Below are 21,583 nucleotides of genomic sequence, written 5' to 3'. Positions count from 1 at the left end.
AGAGCACTCAATTCACCCCACTAAAAGTTAAAAAATATAAAATTGAGCATTTTTACAAAATAAATATCTAATTCAGTCATTAAATGATCTCAATCCAATAATACATTTGTCTCTTTATTTTTCCAAACATACAAAAAGTATATTTCACATATTTACACAATATTATACCAAATTTGTCCTGTTATTTACCAATAACACAACCAGGAAAAAAAAACTTGTCTTTTCAAAAAGAAAAACAGCAGTTTCCTATCATTGAACTGAAGGAACTGTTAACGTTAACTCCAGACTTCCTATTTGATCATTACTCAGTTCTTCACAGTTACCTATACTTTGGAATTTACAAGTTTTGCATATGCAGGTTTGTGTCGAATAATCCCAAAGTACACAATAGTCTTGGCATTGAGATTTGCTATATATTGCAGCTTTTGTACAATCGCCAGTGAGATGCTGGTATAGTGAAAAGGCACTCTGCAACTTCCTTTAGGACTCATTTTCCTCTTCGTCCTCATCTTCATCCTCCTCGTCATCCTCGTCATTTTCATCATTGCCTTCTGCATCACCACCTCCTCCTTCTTTCTCCTCCTCGAGCATCTTGAGGTATTCACTTGCTAAGATCTTCTTTGGTAAGATATCTGTAACAGTATTATCACCTTGTTAAAGCAGATATCCATCAAATCATTGCTTCAGTATGTGACTGATTAATCATTCTTCCAATAACTATAACCTAGCATATCCTTTTCTCCCCCCATAAAACACCTCTCTAATAAGTACCTACTGATGCCTGTGCTTTAGCCAATTTCTTATCCACTTCCAAATTTTAGGTCTTTTCTACAGTCCATTCCAAAGTATACAGGATATGAGATGCAGAAGCAGGCCACTCAAATCACCAACCACACTGCACCCCTCCCCCTCCCCAAACACAGGTGATTTGCTTCGAGTCTCTTCCCACCTTGCCCGATCAAAATCTACCATTGCAACTCTCTATTCCCTTCTCCCTCGCATTTGTATATTTTCCCGTTAAATGCATCTATCCTGTTCATGGTCAACATTTTCATCATTCACTGGGTAAAGACATCTCTCCTGAACACCCCATTGAATTTCCTGAGAGACTCTCCAATATTGATAGCCTCTAGAAATATTCTGCCCCACAAAAGGGACAGTTCTTTGCAACCAAACAATGCCTTACATCATTTTAAAGATCCCTATTAAACTACAGATGATGGCATAATGTCACTGGGCTAGTAATCTAGGCTGAAGAAACTGGTTTATATAGTCATAGAGATGTACAGCACGGAAACAGACCCTTTGGTCCAACTCATCCATGCCGACCAGATATCCTAACCTAATCTAGTCCCATTTGCCAGCACTTGGCCCACATCCCTCTAAACCCTTCCTATTTATATACCAATTCAGATGCCTTTTATATGTTGTTATTGTACCAGCCTCCAGCACTTCCTCTGGCAGCTCAGTCTATGCACACGCTACCCTCTGTGGAAAAAGGTGCCCCTTAGGTCTCATATCTTTCCCCTCTCACCCTAAACCTATGTCCTCTAGTTCTGGACTCCCCCACCCCAGGAAAAAGACCTTGTCTATTTACCCTACCCATGCCCCTCATGATTTTATAAACCTCACAGATATCATAGAATCCCTGCAATTCAGAAACAGGCTATTTGGCACACCAACTCTCTGAAGTGCATCCCACCAAGACTCACCTCCAGATCTATTTACAACAATTTCCTTCCTTAAGAGACATTACCCTGCAGGACATTTGTGAAGGAAGTGGGAATTTTCCAACAATCACTTCAGTACTTTTATGAATCACTAAAAAGCAAGGGAGGTGAGGCACTTGTGACGGGCAGTTACAGACTCCCCCTCTAACACTGCATTTCCCATGGCTAATCCACCTAATTTACACATCTCTGCTTACTACAGGCAATTTAGCATAGCCAATCCACCTAACCTGCACATCTTTGGACTGTGGAAGGGAACCCACACAGACACAGGGAGAATATGCAAACTCCACACAGACAGTCGTCCGAGACTGGAATTGAACCCGGGTCCCTGGCGCTGAGAGACAGCAGTGCTAGCCACTGTGCCATCCCATTCTTGCAGGTTGTGTAATTTAAATTCAATTAATCAATTTGGATTAAAAAGCACTCTTTACTGATTTATAAAAATACTGAAGTGATTGTTGGAAAATTCCCACTTGTTTCACAAGTGTCCTGTAGGGTAATGTCTCCGAGGAAAGGAAATTGTTATAAATGGAACTGCAAGGATCTAATGAATTAATACTAGATTGAATCCAATAAACAGCACCCACTATGATGCATGAGGACTTGGTGGGAGAGTAAGGTAAGATTCTGAGAGAGAGAGACCAAAGATTGTGTCTTTCCAGAGGGAGCAAGCAAGGGAGGTGACGGGCAGTCAGCATTATTTAAAAGATATGGGATTACAGCACACCCAACATAGTGAATGGTGAGAGATCTGAAGATTTAATTCAGCAGCACTAATCCCAACATGGCAAATAGGTCAGTAACCCAGAAGACTTCAAGAAACATTGATATTATTGACTGCCAAACCCTGCAAACCACAAAAAGATCTATGGAAACAACACTGAAGAATACTTCAGAGAGAGGGAGACAAAAAGCATTCTAGACCAGAAAAGAGGAGTGCTGGAACTGAAGAAATCTGCAGATCCAAGAAAGAGGTTCAGGCTGTATCACAAACTGGGAGGCCAAGTTGAACCAGTGAGTGGATGGACTTGGAAAATGTATGCGTCAAAACTAAAAAATCTCTGATACAAAGAGGGAAACTTTAAATAGTACAGTAATTCAGGCTGAAGGTACAAGAATCCAAATAAATCAATTGTAGTTCAGATCAAATAATGCCATGACATACTACTCAGTACAGAGGTGGAGCCAATAGGCCCAAGATAGAATTTTGCAAAATCCAGGAATGAACTTTTTGGGGAAATAAAAAAAATCAAACATTTAATGCAGACAAATGTTGGTATTCTAAAATTAGTAAGTGATTCTGGTATAAATTTTATTCAGGATACTCCCCAAAGCTGTGAATCTCAATCACAGCTGCAAACAGCAGAAAAATCCTCCATAGCAAAATGAGGGAGAACCACCATTATTGCAAAGCAAATCCTCCATAACACAATCACAATAGGAAATAGTGTTAGCATAAAGATTCAATTTCAAAGATGGGCCTAATAGAACATACAATTGGACATTCTGTGGAAAAAAATTCTTAAGGCATAAAATAGCTTTGAAACTGGATACCAAGTTCAGAAACTACATAAGTAAATATACTTCTGTACACAGTTAGGAGTAAAATAGATTATATTGTTATTGCTCTTCAAGTAATAATAAAAGCAAAAGAGACATTTGAAAAGATATTGAAAGCCTGTGACAAATATTTAAATCTATAATAAAATGCTTGAAGATCAGGATTTAAACAGATGAATATAGAATATAACATCCAGGGGAATCTCTAAGGACAGGTGAACAAATATGACTCTGGTGGTTTCAAGAGACAGGATTATTGCTGGCATTATGGACAAGTCTTTGCCTTTTATTTCCTTAACTCACTCGTGATACATATGCGTTGATGATTCGAATGTACTGCAGTCCAAAGACAACATGACACTAGAGAGACATTCAGATGATAAATAAAGCAGAAGACCAGAGGTAACACCAATCTTAACTGGAGAAACTTGGCAGGAAGGATCTTTAAAAACATTCAGTTCTGAAGTACAATAATTACGAAAGAGACAAATGATAAGCCAATGTAATAGGACAGACAAAAACTTTGCCAACATTGTGGAGCAAAGAGATCTCAGTAGGGGTGCCCAGCTATTAAAAGTGCTGGCTTTATTCAAAAGCAAAAGGTCATTTCCAGAAAATGTGCTGAGGCTATACACAGCCATATAAAAACAAATGAAAACAAGAGATAATTGAGGTACAACAGTCTCCAGTTCTAAAGCTCTCTTTGGGGAAACTTAAGTCAGATTAAACAAATTGAAAAGTAGACATTTGTGTCAATAAATATCTCATAAATTTTAAGCTAGACATGGGAACAAGTGTCACAATATAATCAAATACTGAACCTTCATTAACAAATTACTGCTTACAGCAGACAGAAATTCAGCTACATGCTTCAGAGGCATTGTAATTGATGTTAAACATGTGCTGCAAGCAAAACTCCAATACAGGAGAATTCAAGTAGCAGAAAATCAATAACGTACTTCATAACCAGGAATTCTTTCTTCTGAGTAAAAGGGTATTGAACCTCAATCTCATTCAAAAGTTAAGCAGAAGTCAAGAACAGCTGGTAAATGATTTTACAGGGCTTAATGAGCTCATGCAGAACCAGAACAAAAGGCATAATCCCAAGGTCAGTTACAGTGGAATTACAAATGTGTTTCATAGAGTCATAGAGATGAACAGCATGGAAACAGACCCTTCGGTCCAACCCATCCATGCCGACCAGATATCCCAACCCAATCTAATCCCACCGGCCAGCACCCGCCCATGTCCCTCCAAACTCTTCCTATTCATATACCCATCCAAATGCCTCTTAAATGTCGCAATTATACCAGCCTCCACCACATCCTCTGGCAGCTCATTTCATACACGTACCACCCTCTGCGTGAAAAAGTTGCCCCTTAGGTCTCTTTCCCCTCTCACCCTAAACCTATGCCCTCTAGTTCTGGACCCCCCGACCCCAGGGAAAAGACTTTGCCTATTTACCCTATCCATGCCCCTCATGATTTTGTAAACCTCTATAAGGTCACCCCCTCAGCCTCCGACGCTCCAGGGAAAACAGCCCCAGCCTGTTCAGCCTCTCCCTGTAGCTCAGACCTTCCAACCCTGGCAACATCCTTGTAAATCTTTTCTGAACCCTTTCAAGTTTCACTACATCCTTCCGATAGGAAGGACACCAGAATTGCACGCAATATTCCAACAGTGGCCTAGCCAATGTCCTGTACAGCCGCGACATGACCTCCCAACTCCTGTACTCAATATTCTGACCAATAAAGCATACCAAACGCCTTCTTCACTATCCTATCTACCTGCGACTCCACTTTCAAGGAGCTATGAACCTGCACTCCAAGGTCTCTTTGTTCAGCAACACTCCCTGGGACCTTACCATTAAATGTATAAGTCCTGCTAAGATTTGCTTTCCCAAAACGCAGCACCTCGCATTTATCTGAATTAAACTCCATCTGCCACTTCTCGGCCCATTGGCCCATCTGTTCCAGATCCTGTTGTAATCGGAGGTAACCCTCTTCGCTGTCCACTTCACCTCCAAATTTGGTGTCATCTGCAAACTTACTTACTGTACCTCTTGTGCTCACATCCAAATTATTTATGTAAATGACAAAAAGTAGAGGGCCCAGCACCGATCCTTGTGGCACTCCACTGGTCACAGGTCTCCAGTCTGAAAAGCAACCCTCCACCTCCACCCTCTGTCTTCTACCTTTGAGCCAGTTCTGTATCCAAATGGCTAGTTCTCCCTGTATTCCATGAGATCTAACCTTGCTAATCAGTCTCCCATGGGGAACCTTCTCGAATGCCTTACTGAAGTCCATATAGATCACATCTACTGCTCTGCCCTCATCAACCTTCTTTGTTACTTAATCAAAAAACTCAATCAAGTTTGTGAGACATGATTTCCCACGCAAAAAGTCATGTTGACTATCCCGAATCAGTCCTTGCCTTTCCAAATACATTTATATCCTGTCCCTCAGTATTCCCTCCAACAACTTGCCCACCACCAAGGTCAGGCTCACCGGTCTACAGTTCCCAGGCTTGTTTTTACTGCCCTTCTTAAACAGTGGCACCATGTTTGCCAACCTCCAGTCATCCAGCACCTCACCTGTGACTATTGATGATTCAAATATCTCAGCAAGAGGCCCAGCAATCACTTCTCTAGCTTCCCACAGAGTTCTAGGGTACACCTGATCAGGTCCTGGGGATTTATCCACCTTTAACCATTTCAAGACATCCAGCACTTCTGCTCTGTAATCTGAACATTTTGCAAGATGTCACCATCTACTTCCCTACAGTCTACATCTTTCATATCCTTTTCCACAGTAAATACTGATGCAAGATATTTGTTTAGTATCTCCCCCATTTTCTGTGGCTCCACACAAAGGCCGCCTTGCTGATTTTGAGGGGCCCTATTCTCTCCCTCGTTACCCTTTTGTCCTTATTATATTTGTAAAAACCCTTTGGATTCTCCTTAATTCTATTTGCCAAAGCTAGCTCATGTCCCCGTTTTGCCCTCCTGATTTCCTTCTTAAGTATACTCCTACTTCCTTTATACTCTTCTAAGGATTCACTCGATCTATCCTGTCTGTACCTGACATATACTTCCTTCTTTTTCTTAACCAAACCCTCAAATTCTTTAGTCATCCAGCTTCCCTATACCTACCAGCCTTCCCTTTCACCCTGACAGGAATATACTTTCTCTGGATTCTTGTTATCTCATTTCTGAAGGCTTCCCATTTTCCAGCCATCCCTTTATCTGCGAACATCTGCCTCCAATCAGCTTTCAAAAGTTCTTGCCTAATAACGTCAAAATTGGCCTTTCTCCAATTTAGAATTTCAACTTTTAGATCTGGTCCATCCTTTTCTATCACTATTTTAAAATGAATAGAATTATGGTCGCTGGCCCCAAAGTGCTCCCCCATTGACACCTCAGTCAATTGCCCTGCCTTATTTCCCAAGAGTAGGTCAAGTTTTGCACCTTCTCTAGTAGGTACATCCACATACTGAATCAGAAAATTGTCTTGTATACACTTAAGAAATTCCTCTCCATTTAAACCTTTAACACTATGGTAGTCCCAGTCCATGTTTGGAAAGTTAAAATCCACTACCATAACTACCCTATTATTCTTACAGAGATCTCCTTACAAGTTTGTTTCTCAATTTCCCTCAGACTATTGGGAGGTCTATAATAATCCCAATAATGTGATCATCCCTTTCTTATTTCTCAGTTCCACCCAAATAACTTCCCTGGATGTATTTCCGGGAATATCCTCCCTCAGCACAGCTGTAATGCCATCCCTTTTCAAAAATGCCACTCCCCCTCCGCTGTTGCTTCCCTTTCTATCCTTCCTGTGGCATTTGTATTCTGGAACATTAAGCTGCCAGTCCTGCCCATCCCTGAGCCATGTTTCCGTCATTGCTACGATATCCCAGTCCCATGTTCCTAACCATGCCCTGAGTTCATCTGCCTTCCCTGTTAGGCCCCTTGCATTGAAATAAATGCAGTTTAATTTATTAGTTCTACCTTGTCCCTGCCTGCCCTGACTGTTTGACTCACTTCTGTTCTCAGCTCAGATCTGTCTCAGAGCGATCTCTTTCCTCACTATCTCCCTGGGTCCCACCCATCCCCCCATTTTACTAGTTTAAATCCTCCCAAGCAGTTCTAGCAAATTTCCCTGTCAGTATATTAGTCCCCTTCCAATTTAGGTGCAATCCATCCTTCTTGTACAGGTCACTTCGACCCCAAAAGAGATTCCAATGATACAAAAATGTGAATCCTTCTCCCACACACCAGCTCCTCAGCCATGCATTCATCTGCTCTATCCTCCTATTTCTGCCCTCATTAGCTTGAAGCATTGGGAATAATCCAGATATTACTACCCTTGAGGACCTCCTTTTTCAATTTCTGCCTAATTCTCTAATCTCCCTTCAGAATCTCAACCTTTTCCCTTCCTATGTCATTGGTTCCAATGTGGACAATGACCTCTTGCTGGCCCCTCTTCCCCCGTGAGAACATTCTGCACCCTCTCTGAAACATCTTTGATCCTGACACCAGGGAAACAACACACCATTCTGGTTTTTCTCTGCTGGCCACAGAAACATCTGTCTGTATCTCTGGTTTCATGAAGACAATGAGATGGAAGTGAGTACATTGGTTCTGTAGAAACAGTATCCACCATTATCAAAGATTCCAAGTGCCAATAAGCTTCAAAAATAAAAAGGTCAATAAAGAAGCAACTGAACAATTTCCTCATGAGAAGCAAATGTAGCATCTGCAACTGAACTGAGCCAGACTACTGAATACAGAATGGTGAACCACCAGTTATGACAAATCTAAATCACACGTTAGATGTGAAGGTGACTTGGAAAGGAATAAGTGGAAGTTGAACATCTAACCTCCCTACCGCCCAAAGACTAATCTTTACGTAGCACAATTGAAGAAATGAGCAAGTTTATTTCCCTATTAACTCAACCAAGGAGGGTATGAGAAATTGCAAACTAATCAATTAATTGAAGTAAGACAAAATCTAATTGGGGGAGTTTGAGACCAAACATCCATGGAAACAAACTGAAAATTTGGTGCATACAATTCAAAGAAATAAGCAATTATTTAAGATTCTGCAAAGATAAAAGTGTTTGCTCTAGCAGGGATAACATCCTACATGAAAGAAACACAAGGGATTAAAAATTCAGAAAAGAAGCTCAGACCACCAGGAAGACAGGTCAAGGCAATTACTTTTTACACATCAAAGAAAATTATTGCAAGTCTGAAAATAACTTGTTTAGGGAAACATTAGAAACCTACAGCTGTCTGAATTTGTAATGTCAAGACGGGACAAATGCTGTATGTAGAACTGTGATTTCTGAAAAGGTTACTACTTGACTGAGCATAATAAGCATGACACTTTGTGATGATATCACAAAGACTTGGTGACATAGTAAAGTAGGATTTTGTGGGAGGTGGATGCAACTTTAGGCTTTTCGAATAAAATCTAGGAACACATTACTGCAGATGCTGGAATCTGTACCGAAACAACAAATTCTGGAGATCACAGCAGGTCACGCTTAAACACTCGCTCACTCTCCATGGATGCTGACTGACCCACTGTGATTGCCAGAATTTGTGGTTTTCAGTGCAATAAAATACATCTGTTTACGCTACAAAGCTCTTCTAATTAGGCCAGAAGATGTCTGCCGTTGCTTGTACAAGACAACATGAGCCCCTAAAGAACTCACCATATTTGGATGGCAGTGTACACAACAGAAAGGTGTAGTCCTTTCCCAGTCTGGCCTAGAGTCAACTCCAAACACAGCAATGCAGTTGACTCTTAAACTGCTCTCTAAAATGGCTTAACAGTGCGCTCAGTTGTAGTGTAATTAGGGATGAGCAACAAATGTTGACCTTGCCATTAACGTCCACATCCCAGACAACAATAAAGGGGGAGAAAAACAAATCCCCCTCAAGTCTTTTTTTTCAAAGAAAGAGACCCAGTCTGTCAATCCTTTCCTGATGTGTATAGTCACACACTTCTGGTATTAGCCTTGTCAATCTTCTCTGCACCCCCTCCATTTCTTCTTTATTCTTTTTATAATTCGGCAACCAGATTACTCTAACGTTGTTTGGCATAAGTTCACACGTGGTTATCACTCTAGGCTTATTCTGCAATGTTTTACTTCTTGCATTTTTACTCGGATTTCTTTGTTCCTCCCACTTAAGACTTGCACCTTCTAAGACATGTGACTTTCCTATTCTTTCTTTCCACTAAAACATACGACATCAGATTTATCTGTTCGGAACTTTATTTGCCAAGTTGTTCTGCAAGTTTATTTATGTTCTTTTGAGATTTGTCAAACTGGTTTCAAAAGTAAAAGGAGGAGCAAATTAGTGCAGATGCTGGAATCTGTACTGAAAACAAAAAAAAAACTGGAAATCACAGCAGGTCAAGCAGCATTTTTGGAGAGAGAGCAAGCTAATGTTTTAAGTCTAGATGACTCTTCATCAGAGCTCTGCTTCAGCTTAGATGACAAAAAGTCATCTAGACTTGAAACATTAGCTCGCTCTCTCTTCACAGATGTTGCCTGACCTGTGATTCCCAGAATCTTTTGTTTCCAGTTTGAAAAAGTAAATGATGTAATTCAAATGTTCTCTACTTGATGTCATTCATTGTACTTAATGACCTTTCCAACACCTAAATGTCTCAGTGAAAGTCATTTTAACCTGTTCATAATAGTTATTGAGATATACACACCAGCCAGAAACTGGAATGTTTCAGAGTTCTCCACACAGTCAGCCAGGTGATTGTATGTTAATTCCTTCTTTTCTGAACTGCTGCTTTTGTATGCACATGTGGCTAGGTGCTGCACAAATAATTCCTGAAATATAATAACAAGGAGTTTAACAGAAGCAAACTATTCAGATGCAGGAAATCTAAAATATAAGCAGTAAGTGCTGGAGAAATTCAGTAGACCTGTTAGCAAACATGGAGAGAAAAACAGAGTTATGTTTCAAGTCTAATCACCGTTCTTTGGAAAAGTTTCCAGGGTCGAAGTGTTACAGTGCAGAAGGAAGCCATGCAGCCCATTATGTCTCCACCAGCTCACTAAATGAGAATTATTACAGATATAGTCACTTGACTCAAAACATTAATTGTTTCTCTCCCTGCCAAGACCTACTGAGATTTTCCAGTACACTAACTTTGTATCACCAAACAATATACCATGTACAACACCTTAGCAGGTCGCATACACTTAATGGTAAGGTCCTAGGGAGTGTTGCTGAACAAAGAGACCTTGGAGTGCAGGTTCATAGCTCCTTGAAAGTGAAGTCACAGGCCGATAGGATAGTGAAGAAGGTGTTTGGTATGCTTTCCTTTGTTGGTCGGAAATGGAGTACAGGAATTGGGAGGTCATCTTGTGGCTGTACAAGACATTGGTTAGGCCACTGTTGGTATATTGTGTGGAATTCTGGTCTCCTTCCTATCGGAAAGATGTTGTGAAACTTGAAAGGGTTCAGAAAAGATTTATAAAGATGCTGCCAGGGTTGGAGGGTTTGAGCTATAGGGAGAGGCTGGGGCTGTTTTCCCTGGAGTGTTGGAGGCTGAGGGGGTGACATTATAGAGGTTTACAAAATTATGAGAGACATGGATAGGATAAATAGACAAAGTCTTTTCCCTGGGGTGGGGGAGTCCAGAACTAGAGGGCATAGGTTTAGGGTGAGAGTGGAAAGATATAAAAGAGACCTAAAGGGCAATTTTTTCACGCAGAGGGTGGTACGTGTATGGAATGAGCTGCCAGAGGAAGTGGTGGAGGCTGGTACAATTGCAGCATTTAAGAGGCATTTGGATGGGTATATGAATAGGAAGGGTTTGGAGGGATATGGGCCGGGTGCTGGCAGGTGGGACTAGATGGGTGGCTCAGTGGTTAGCACTGCTGCCTCTCAGCGCCAGAGACCCGGGTTCAATTCCCACCTCAGGTGACTGACTGTGTGGAGTTTGCACGTTCTCCCCGTGTCTGCGTGGGTTTCCTCCGGGTGCTCCGGTTTCCTCCCACAGTCCAAAGATGTGCAGGTTAGGTGAATTGGCCATGCTAAATTGCCCGTAGTGTTAGGTAAGGGGTAAATGTAGGGGAATGGGTGGGTTGTGGGTCGGTGTGGACTTGTTGGGCCGAAGGGCCTGTTTCCACACTGTAAGTAATCTAATCGTGTTGGGATATCTGGTCGGCATGTCCAGGTTGGACCGAAGGGTCTGTTTCCAGGTTGTACATCTCTATGACTGTGGACTCCATTATCTCGCCACCTCACCCCCTTCACTCGCCCCGCTCACCGTGGCCTTGGCAGTGAGGAACAAGGCGTCCTGGTTGATACTCGAGACGTCGGGGCAACTCTTCATGATGAGTTTGACCCGGGAGAGGGGCAGTGCAGCGGGGGCGGAGGCCGAGCCCGGGGCGGGGAGGCTGGGCCGAGCCGGGAACCTCAGGCCCTCACGCCGCTTCACCGCCGCCATCTTACTCAGCACACACCACTGCCGGCGGTTTGGAGAGGGGAGTCACGGCGGAATGAGGGAGCTGGACAGAGGTTCTTCACAACCTAAACCGGTTCGCATTAACATAATGTACAGATTGTCTTGAAATATATAAAGATGTAGGCAATTCACTTCCAGACACACCCCTCTACTGGCAATGAAAATTATAACTTAGACAAAAATCCCCTCCTGCTGAGACAAACTTGGTCTCAACCATCCTGGATCATTCCACATGAAAAGGGGGGAGATGTGAAACACTGATTAAATATTTTCACGTAAATCTTGCTTTCTACAGGATATTTATCAGAACCGAATAGAGAATGAAAGATATATTTAATATAAAATGTTTTAAATCTGATGTTATGTGCTCCTTTGGATGTTATTATTTGTTCCACTGTTGACATCCACCCCCTCCTTCTGTTGATGTAGGTTTCCTCACAGATGGGACCAGACCCTCTCTCAGGGACATGTGGCTGGTGCTTCTTGTTATCAATACATTAGTGTTATATTATTAGTAACAGTGAATCTTGCAAACTGTTTGAGTTGCTATCTCAGATTTGTTAAGATGCAAACTGGAGAAACATATGGAATCACTGCATGAATTAGGAGACCATTCAACCCCTGCTTTACAAGATCATGACTGATCAGATTGAAATCTGCATTCCTGCCTATCCCTGATAGCAAAGAAAAACAACGAACAACACAGCACAGTTACAGGCCCTTCTGCCCTCCAAGCCTGAGCCAATACCTTTTGCCCTTCCATCGTAAAACTGTCTTCACTTACAGGATCTATATCCCTTTATTCTCCTCCTATTCGCGTATTTATCCAGGTGCTTCTTCAATGCTGGTATTGTGTCTGCTTCCACCATCTCATCTGGCAGCGCATTCCAGGCACTTGCCACCCTTTGTGTGAAAAACCTGCCTCATACATCTCTTCCAAACCAATGCCTTCCCCTCCTACCTTGCACAATGAACCCATGTCCCGTAGTAATTGACCCCACCACCCTGTGAAAAAAGCCTCATAATTTCCACTGTATCCATGCCATTCACAGTCTTATAGATTTCTATCAGGTTGCCCCTCAACCACCTCCATTCCAGTGAAAACAAATCCAGTCTATTTAACCTTCCTTCATAGCTAAAATCCCACAATTAGCTGTCTATTGCAGTAAGTCCATTTGCTTCAAAATGCATATCGATCTTGTCACTGAGAACCATTTCCAATAATTTCCATTCCACTGACATAAGACTCACAGGTCTGAAATTTCCAGGATTATCCATGCTACCTCACTTAAACAACGGAACAACGTTGGCTATTCTCCCGTCCTCTGGGACCTCACCTGTGGCCAAAGAGGATACAAAGATGCCTGTCAATGTTCCAGCAATTTATTCTCTTGCCTCCCTCTGGGATAGATCCCATCAGGACCCAGGGACTCATCTACTTCAATTCTCCTGTATGCTAATGCCTTTTCATCACCCCTTTTTGCCCTTCTAATTCCTTATTTAAGTTCTTTCCTACTTTGCTTACATACTTCAAGAGCTTTGTCAGTTCCCACCCTCCTAGTTCTTACATATGCTTCCATCCTTTTATGCCATTGCTTAACAAGAATCTTAACAAGACGGAAGAATCTGCCTTAAAAATATTCAAGGGCTCTACTTCTACCACCTTTTCAGGAAGAGTGTTCCAAAGATTTACACACCTTCTGAGAGAAAAGGTTTCAGCTTATCTCAGTTTTAACTGGGCAATCCCCTGAATTTTAAGCTGTGATGACCTAGTACTAGATTTTACCCTGTCAAGAGCTGTCAGGATCTCATATGTTTCAATCAAATTGTCCCCTAGTCTTCAAAACTCCAGTGGCCGTAAGCCTAGTCTCTCCAATGTTTCCTCAAAAGACAACCTACTCATTTTATGAGTGAGTCCACTATAGATTCTCTGAACGTCCTCCAACACATTTACATTCTTCCTTAAATAAGGTGACTAATACTGTGGAGAAAGTGACGACTGCAGATGCTGGAGATCAGAGCTGAAAAATGTGTTGCTGGAAAAGCGCAGCAGGTCAGGCAACATGCAAGGAGCAGGAGAATCGACGTTTCGGGCATAAGCCCTTCTTCAGGAATGAGGAAGGTGTGCCAAGCAGGCTAAGATGAAAGGTAGGGAGGAGGGACTTGGGGGAGGGATGTTGGGAATGCGATAGGTGGAAGGAGGTTAAGGTGAGGGTGATAGACCAGAGAGGGGGTAGGGGCAGAGAGGTCGGGAAGAAGATTGCAGGTCAAGAAGGCGGTGCTGAGTCCGAGGGTTGGGACTGAGATAAGATGGGGGGGAGGGGAAATGAGGAAGCTGGAGAAATCTGCATTCATCCCTTGTGGTTGGAGGGTTCCTAGGCGGAAGATGAGGCGCTCTTCCTCCAGGCGTTGCGTTGTCATGGTCTGGCGATGGAGGAGGCCAAGGACCTTCATGTCCTTGGCAAAGTGCGAGGGGGAGTTAAAGTGTTCAGCCACGGGGCGGTTGGGTTGGTTAGTGCGGGTGTCCCAGAGGTGTTCTCTGAAAGGTTCCGCAAGTAGGCGGCCTGTCTCCCCAATGTAGAGGAGGCCACATCGGGTGCAGCAGATGCAGTAAATGATGTGTGTGGAGGTGCAGGTGAATTTGTGACGGATATGGAAGGATCCCTTGGAACCTTGGAGGGAAGTGAGGGGGGAGGTGTGGGCGCAAGTTTTGCATTCCTTGTGGTTGCAGGGGAAGGTGCCGGGAGTGGAGGTTGGGTAGGTGGGGGGTGTGGACCTGACGAGGGAGTCACGGAGGGAGTGGTCTTTCCAGAATGCTGATAGGGGAGGGGAGGGAAATATATCCTTGGTGGTGGGGTCTGTTTGGAGGTGGCGGAAATGACGAAGGATGATACGATGTATCTGAAGGTTGGCGGGGTGGTAGGTGAGGACCAGTGGGGTTCTGTCCTGGTGGCGATTGGAGGGGCGGGGTTCAAGGGCGGAGGAGTGGGAAGTGGAGGAGATGCGGTGGAGAGCATCGTCAACCACGTCTGAGGGGAAATTGCGGTCTTTGAAGAAGGAGGCCATCTGGGTTGTTCGGTATTGGAATTGGTCCTCCTGGGAGCAGATGCAGCAGAGGCGAAGGAATTGGGAATATGGGATGGTGTTTTTACAGGGGGCAGGGTGGGAGGAGCTGTAGTCGAGGTAGCTGTGGGAGTCGGTCGGTTTATAGTAAATGTCCGTGTTGAGTCGGTCGCCTGAGATAGAAATGGAGAGGTCTAGGAAGGGGAGGGAGGAGTCTGAGACGGTCCAGGTAAATTTGAGGTCGGGGTGGAAGATGTTAGTAAAGTGGATGAACTGCTCAACCTCCTCGTGGGAGCACAAGGTAGCGCCGATACAGTCATTGATGTAGCGGAGGAAAAGGTGGAGGGTGGTGCCAGTGTAGCTGCGGAAGTTGGGACTGTTCCACATATCTGACGAAGAGGCAGGCATGGCTGGGGCCCATGTGGGTGCCCATGGCCACTCCTTTGGTTTCGAGGAAGTGGAAGGATTGGAAAGAGAAGTTGTTCCCCGCCCCAACTCCCTCTCCGGCCTATCGCCATCACCTTGACCTCCTTCCACCTATCGCATTCCCAACGCCCCTCCTCCAAGTCCCTCCTCCCTACCTTTTATCTTAGCCTGCTTGGCACACCTTCCTCATTCGTGAAGAAGGGCTTATGCCCAAAACATCGATTCTCCTACTCCTTGGATGCTGCCTGACCTGACTAATACTGTGCACAATACTCCAAGTATGGCGTCACCAGCACCCTAATTTTTTGAAGCATAACCTCACCTTGCAATAAATGGTAACTTTCTATTAGCTTTTTTACCTACTTGCTGTACCTGCATTCTAATGTTTTGTGATTCATGTATGAGCATGCCCAGATCCCTCTGCATTTCCGACCCCTGCAGTTCCTTACCATTTAGATAATATGCTTCTTTCCTTTCAAAATAAACAAAATGCAAATTACTTATACATTTGACATCTGTTTATTTTTTATTATTCATTTTATAGACTCACTTTCTAACAGACCAATGCTCAGTTACTAACTTACTTGATTATATCTTTCATCTTCTGTCTGTATTTGACAACAATGTACAACACAGTTGTAATGGCCAAGAATGGGTTCAGCCAAGAGCAAAACAGTTTATAACTATCTCAACATCATTATCTTTGTATTGAGGTGGATAAAATTACTGCAACTATTGTTATCATCCTAGCTGAAGTAACTGTTGGACATATTAGATCCTTTCCCATGTTTGACCTGGTGCTGTGTGACTTCATGGGGTCTGGAGTCAATGTTAAGCACTGCCAGGGATATTCCATCCTCATTGTGCCTGCACCTCTGCTGGGCCTGTCCTGCTGATGGATAATGGCTGTGTCTAAGACATTATGTGTAAGGAATCACACCTTGAGTATGACTACATCAGGCTGTTGCTTGACTAGTCTGTGAGACTGATCTCAAACTTTTGGCACTAGCCCCCAGATACTAGAAATAAGGACTTGACAGCTGAGTTTGCTGTTGTCGTTTCTGGTGCCTGTTTCAATATCAGATTCTATTGCTTTTTTGAGACTTCTTGGTGGTTGATACAACTGAATTTGAGGGCAGCTATGAGGCAACATGTGGAATCACATGACCAGGCAAAGATGGCAGTTTTCCCTTCCTAAAGATCATGAGTGAACCAGATGAGTTTTCGTGACAATCAGTTCATGGTCATCATTACACATTTAATTTTATCAAATGCAAATTTCACCCTCTGTCTGCGTTTCTGGATTACATACCTTGTGACAACCCTGCTATGCCATTTCTTCCTCTTGTATGCCACCTTTTCAATTTAGCCTCTCACCTGATACGTTTTGACCTTGAGTTTGAACTCACCACAAGTTATCTCTCTCTCTCTCTAATGAGAGGGCACCCCTTGCATCCTCTCAGAGTATGACAACTGTACTTGTAAATGACATAAAACTATATGCAGAAGAAATTGATGTAGAACATCTGATCTAGAAGCTTACAAATCTTTCTATGTGATCTAATGCCACTGTCCTAACTATTAACCTTAACATCGTAATTTGTTCCTAATTATTCACCTTCACATGAAAATCTCCCTTTCACAGAGCCTCCTTTGGGTCTATAGTTTCCTCTGAAGTCTTCAAGTAGGTCACCCAATTTATACTTAAACTGTTCATAAATATGAAGTAAAAATTATTGAGACAGAGTGGGTCTAAATAACAACTTTGTTGACTGTTAATATTGAAAACTGAAGAATTTTTAGAGATGTTCATAGTTGTTTAATCCACTGTGAATCGGTGGTTAATGTCAGCTGAATACTGTACATAACAATAACTCTCATAGAGTCATAGAGATGTACAGCATGGAAACAAACCCTTTAGTCCAACTCGTCCATGCCGACCAGATATCCTAACCTAATCTAGTCCCATTTGCCAGTAATTGGACCATTTCTCTAAACCCTTCCTATTCATATACCCATCCAGATGCCTTTTAAATGCTACAATTGCATCAGCCTCCACCACTTCCTCTGGCAGCTCATTCCATACACGCACCACCTTCTTCGTGAAAAAGTTGTGTCTTAGGTCCCTTTTATATCTTTCCCCTCTCACCTAAACCTACACCATCTAGTTCTGGACTCCCCCACCCCAGGGAAAAGACTTTGTCTATTTATCCTATCCATGACCCTCATGATTTTATAAACCTCTATAAGGTCACCCATCAGCCTCAGATGCTCCAGGGAAACCAGCCCCAGCCTATTCAGCCTCTCCCTGTAGCTCAAATCTTCCAACCCTGGTAACATCCTTGTAAATCTTTTCTGAACCCTTTCAAGTTTCACAACATCCTTCCGAAAGGAAGGAGACCAGAATTGCACGCAATATTCCAAAAGTGGCCTAACCAACGTCCTGTCCAGCTGCAACATGACCTCCCAACTCCTGTATTCAATTTTCTGACCAATAAAGGCAAGCAGACCAAGTGCCTTCTTCACTATCCTATTTACCTGCGACTCTACTTTCAAGGAACTATGAACCTGCACTCTAAGGTCTCTTTGTTCTGCAGTCTCCCCACGACCTTACCATTAAGTGTAAGTCCTGCTAATATTTGCTTTCCCAAAATGCAGCACCTCGCATTTATAATATGTCTCATTGAATACCTTTCATATTTAAATATTGGAATATGATGTTCAGGATGTTAAATCGTTTCAATACAAAGAGAAAGTTAAACTGCCTCATCAGTACCTTTAGCACATCTGCTATTTCATTGATTATCATTTTTCCTTCAAGACATTTTGATGGTAACCCATGGTAACACCAGCTTTAATTGAATAAATGAGAAAGAATCTTGTCTTCAAGTTCCCTTGTTCTTTGTTTCTTTTTGTCTCATGCGTTTTCAAGTTGTCAAGTTTGTTGCTCTGGGGCAATTATTATATAATAGATCTTTGTTTATTATGAATGTAGCTGTAATTTCAAAGTTTCCTGTAATAGTCTTGTTCAAGTTGAGGCAATAAATGTAATTTATGCTCTCAGCACCCATCAAATCTCTGTTCATGTTTCCTCACTAGGCCTTTGAGATATTTTTAACTCAGGAGTTCAATAGGCTTCTGTCTTCCCTTGCACTGGTACTAATTGACTGCCTCTAATCACTTCCACCTTTCACCTATGACATGCCACTAGATTAGGGACAAATTTAGAGTCTTCCTGATGTTCTTAACCAAAGATTATCTGTTACCAATTCTGATCAGTCCTGAAGTACTTGTTTCTACCTAGCCCCAGTTTTTTGCTACCTTAATTCTATTGTCACTCATTTGCCCAATCACTTGCTTACACCAGTAATTCTCCTGATTGTTCTTCTGTTAATGTTTTTAAAATTTAAGCTCTGAATAACCTTTTATCATTTCGGAAAGGGCTTGAAGGAAGCTGCTAAGAGGAGAAGTTATACAAATTATTTGGAATTTGGAAGGTTAAGGTTTGATATCATGGAGCTGTCAAGATACTATGGGGAACAGCTAATGAGGGAGAAACGATTTCTGTTGGTTAGGAAGTCTAGGACCAGAAGTATGTTAAAAAAAAAGCAACACGTATAATCAGGAACATTTCTTCATGCAAAAGTTTAAACTCTCTTCTTCCTGTGGGATTTAATACAATATTACTTGTTAATTTTGAAGCTAATTGATCATTTTCTTCAACCAAAGGGACGTGGAATCAAGGTGTGCATGTGGAATTAGATTATAGATCAGATGTATTTTGTTGGCTGATGGAACAGGATTAAAGGCTAATTCCCATTCCGAAGTTCTTCTAATCGTAAATTCTTTTCAAACCTGGTTCTTTGCATCTCTTATATCTTTGTTCTTCATTATAATAGCCTCAGGGCTCTCTGTTTTCTCTGAAGCTACATCCAATGTGACACTAGAGTCCAACTCTGCTGTATTTGGCTTTATCCTCAGCACTCTATCTCCAAACGTTAGATGGATTCTCAGTATATTTGGCTATTTCTGAAAGATCTGAAAATGTGTTGCTGGAAAAGCGCAGCAGATCAGGCAGCATCTAAGGAGCAGGAGAATCGACATTTTGGGCATGAGCCCTTCTTCAGGAATGAAGAAAGTGTGCCAAGCAGGCTAAGATAAATGGTAGGGAGGAGGGACTTGGGGGAAGGGCCCAACAAATCCGAAGCCTCCAACCAGGACAACCAGTACCTACAACAAATCCGAAGCCTCCAGCAACAGACCTCCCTCCGGATCCTCCGCTCCTCTGTCCAGAAGCTCTTCAGCCACGTTCTCAAACAGACTCGCTACCACAGCCACATCTCCTTCCTCAGTACCTGCCTACGGAACCGACTGATCCCGCACGGACTCCGGACTACGTTCAGACCAACAAAATTTGGACCCAACCAGGACAACCAGTACCTACAACAAATCCGAAGCCTTCAGCAACAGACCTCCCTCTGGATCCTCCACTCTCCCCCAAGTCCCTCCTCCCTACCTTTTATCTTAGCCTGCTTGGCATACTTTCCTCATTCCTGAAGAAGGGCTCATGCCCGAAACGTCGATTCTCCTGCTCCTTGGATGCTGCCTGACCTGCTGCGCTTTTCCAGTGACACATTTTTAGCTCTGATCTCCAGCATCTGCAGTCCTCACTTTTTTCTGAAAGATGCAAAACACAGTTTATATTAACTTGAATTAAGCTTAATCCTTGTTTTGCCTCCAATATACAGTTACTACTTTTCATGCACAGATTTAGAGTTAAGTGAATATTTTGTTTTTGGATGTAACACCTCTGAGACACTTCTTTTGTTTTCCTAATAACTGTTGATAAATTTCAATGATAGGCTCACAATTACTTGGATAATGATTACTTCCAGCTCCTTTTTTTAATATTTCCATTGTAGCTCCTCTGATCAGTCTGTCTTTCTCTTCACTGTGTTGATGGTTCCCTGACCTGTGTTCATTAAAATCTGCCACCTCTCAAAGTCCTGCTGTGTCCCTTCATAAAAACTATCAGTCTTACTTACCTCCTCGACCAACACCAATATGGTTTACATTGTGATTGTCTTGCCAATTATTTCTTCCTTGCCATTTACATTTACCTTTAATGATGAATTGCGTGCAGTTCCCAAACTAATTTACCATCAATCGCTGGATTTGTTGCACGGGACTTTTCATAGAATCCCTACAGTGTGGAGACAGGCCATTTGGCCCAACAAGTCCACACTGACCCTCTGAAGAGTATCCCACCCACAGACCCGTTCACCTACCCTATTACTCTACATTTCATCTGACTAATGCACCTAGCCTACATATCCCTGAACACTAAGGGCAATTTAGCATGGCCAATTCACCTGACCTGCACATCTTTTGACTGTGGGAGGAAACCAGAGCTCCCGGAGGAAACCCACGCAGACACAAGGAGAATGTACAAACTCCACACAGACAGTTACCTGAGTCTGGAATTGAATCCAGGTCCCAAGTGCTGTGAGGCAGCAGTACTAACCACTGAGACACTGTGCCACCCTTCTGGGACTGTGGGACTGATTGGGCGCACTCCCTGAACTGTAATGATACAAAACATATGGTCCTTCCTGTCCTGAGGGATCAACTGACTACGTCCAAGCACCTACACTGACATCCAACATTGCCCATGATTGATTGTGTCTGGATCTCCAACTGATGGGAGAGCGTCTTATGTTAACATGGAGAAGGCCCAACATGGATAGTTCAGAACCTTTCTTTTATTCATTTGTGCATTTATTGCTCATCCCTAATTACCCAGAGAGCTTTTAAGAGTCACCATATCATTGTGTATCTGGAATCACGTGTATGGCAGACCAGGTAAGGATTGTAGTTTCCTTCCCGAAAGGACACGAGTGAGTCAGACAGGTTTTTCCAACAAGTAACAATGGATTCATTGTCAATATTAGTCTCTTAATTCCACGTGCATTCAAATTCCACCATCTGTCATGGCAGGATTTGAACCCAGGTCCCGAGAACATTACCAAGGTCTCTGGATTAACAGTCCAGTAATAAGGCCATGAGACCATCACCTCTCCTAGCTCTGGGAATGAAGCTGGACAGGTTTTCAGGGTCAAGATTAGAGTGGTGCTGGAAAAGCACAGTGGGTCAGGGAAATCGACATTACAGGCAAAAGCCCTTCATCAGGTTGGTCCATTGAGCCTGCACCAACCCACCAAAAGGCATCTCACCCAGACCCACTCTATCCCATAACCCTTCATTTACCAGAGCTAATCCACCTCGCCAGCACAG

At 42.8% G+C, this 21,583-nt stretch overlaps 1 protein-coding gene across 1 annotated transcript; it reads right to left on the bottom strand.

Moving 5' to 3' along the window:
• Positions 1-101: 101 nt before the first annotated feature.
• On the bottom strand, positions 102-11,797 carry chrac1 (chromatin accessibility complex subunit 1). Its single transcript, XM_072569895.1, has 3 exons — positions 11,603-11,797; positions 10,031-10,154; positions 102-632 (listed from the first exon to the last, which is right to left on the bottom strand). Exons 1-3 carry the CDS (start codon positions 11,780-11,782, stop codon positions 481-483), a joined length of 456 nt encoding a protein of 151 aa, XP_072425996.1. The 5' UTR covers positions 11,783-11,797; the 3' UTR covers positions 102-480.
• Between the last annotated feature and the right edge of the window lie 9,786 nt (positions 11,798-21,583).

The sequence above is a fragment of the Chiloscyllium punctatum genome, chromosome 5 (genome assembly GCF_047496795.1).
Source record: "Chiloscyllium punctatum isolate Juve2018m chromosome 5, sChiPun1.3, whole genome shotgun sequence".
In the NCBI taxonomy this organism is placed as follows: domain Eukaryota; kingdom Metazoa; phylum Chordata; class Chondrichthyes; order Orectolobiformes; family Hemiscylliidae; genus Chiloscyllium; species Chiloscyllium punctatum.
The sequence above is the reverse complement of the archived record's forward strand: the minus strand, read 5'-3'. Positions and strand labels throughout refer to the sequence as shown.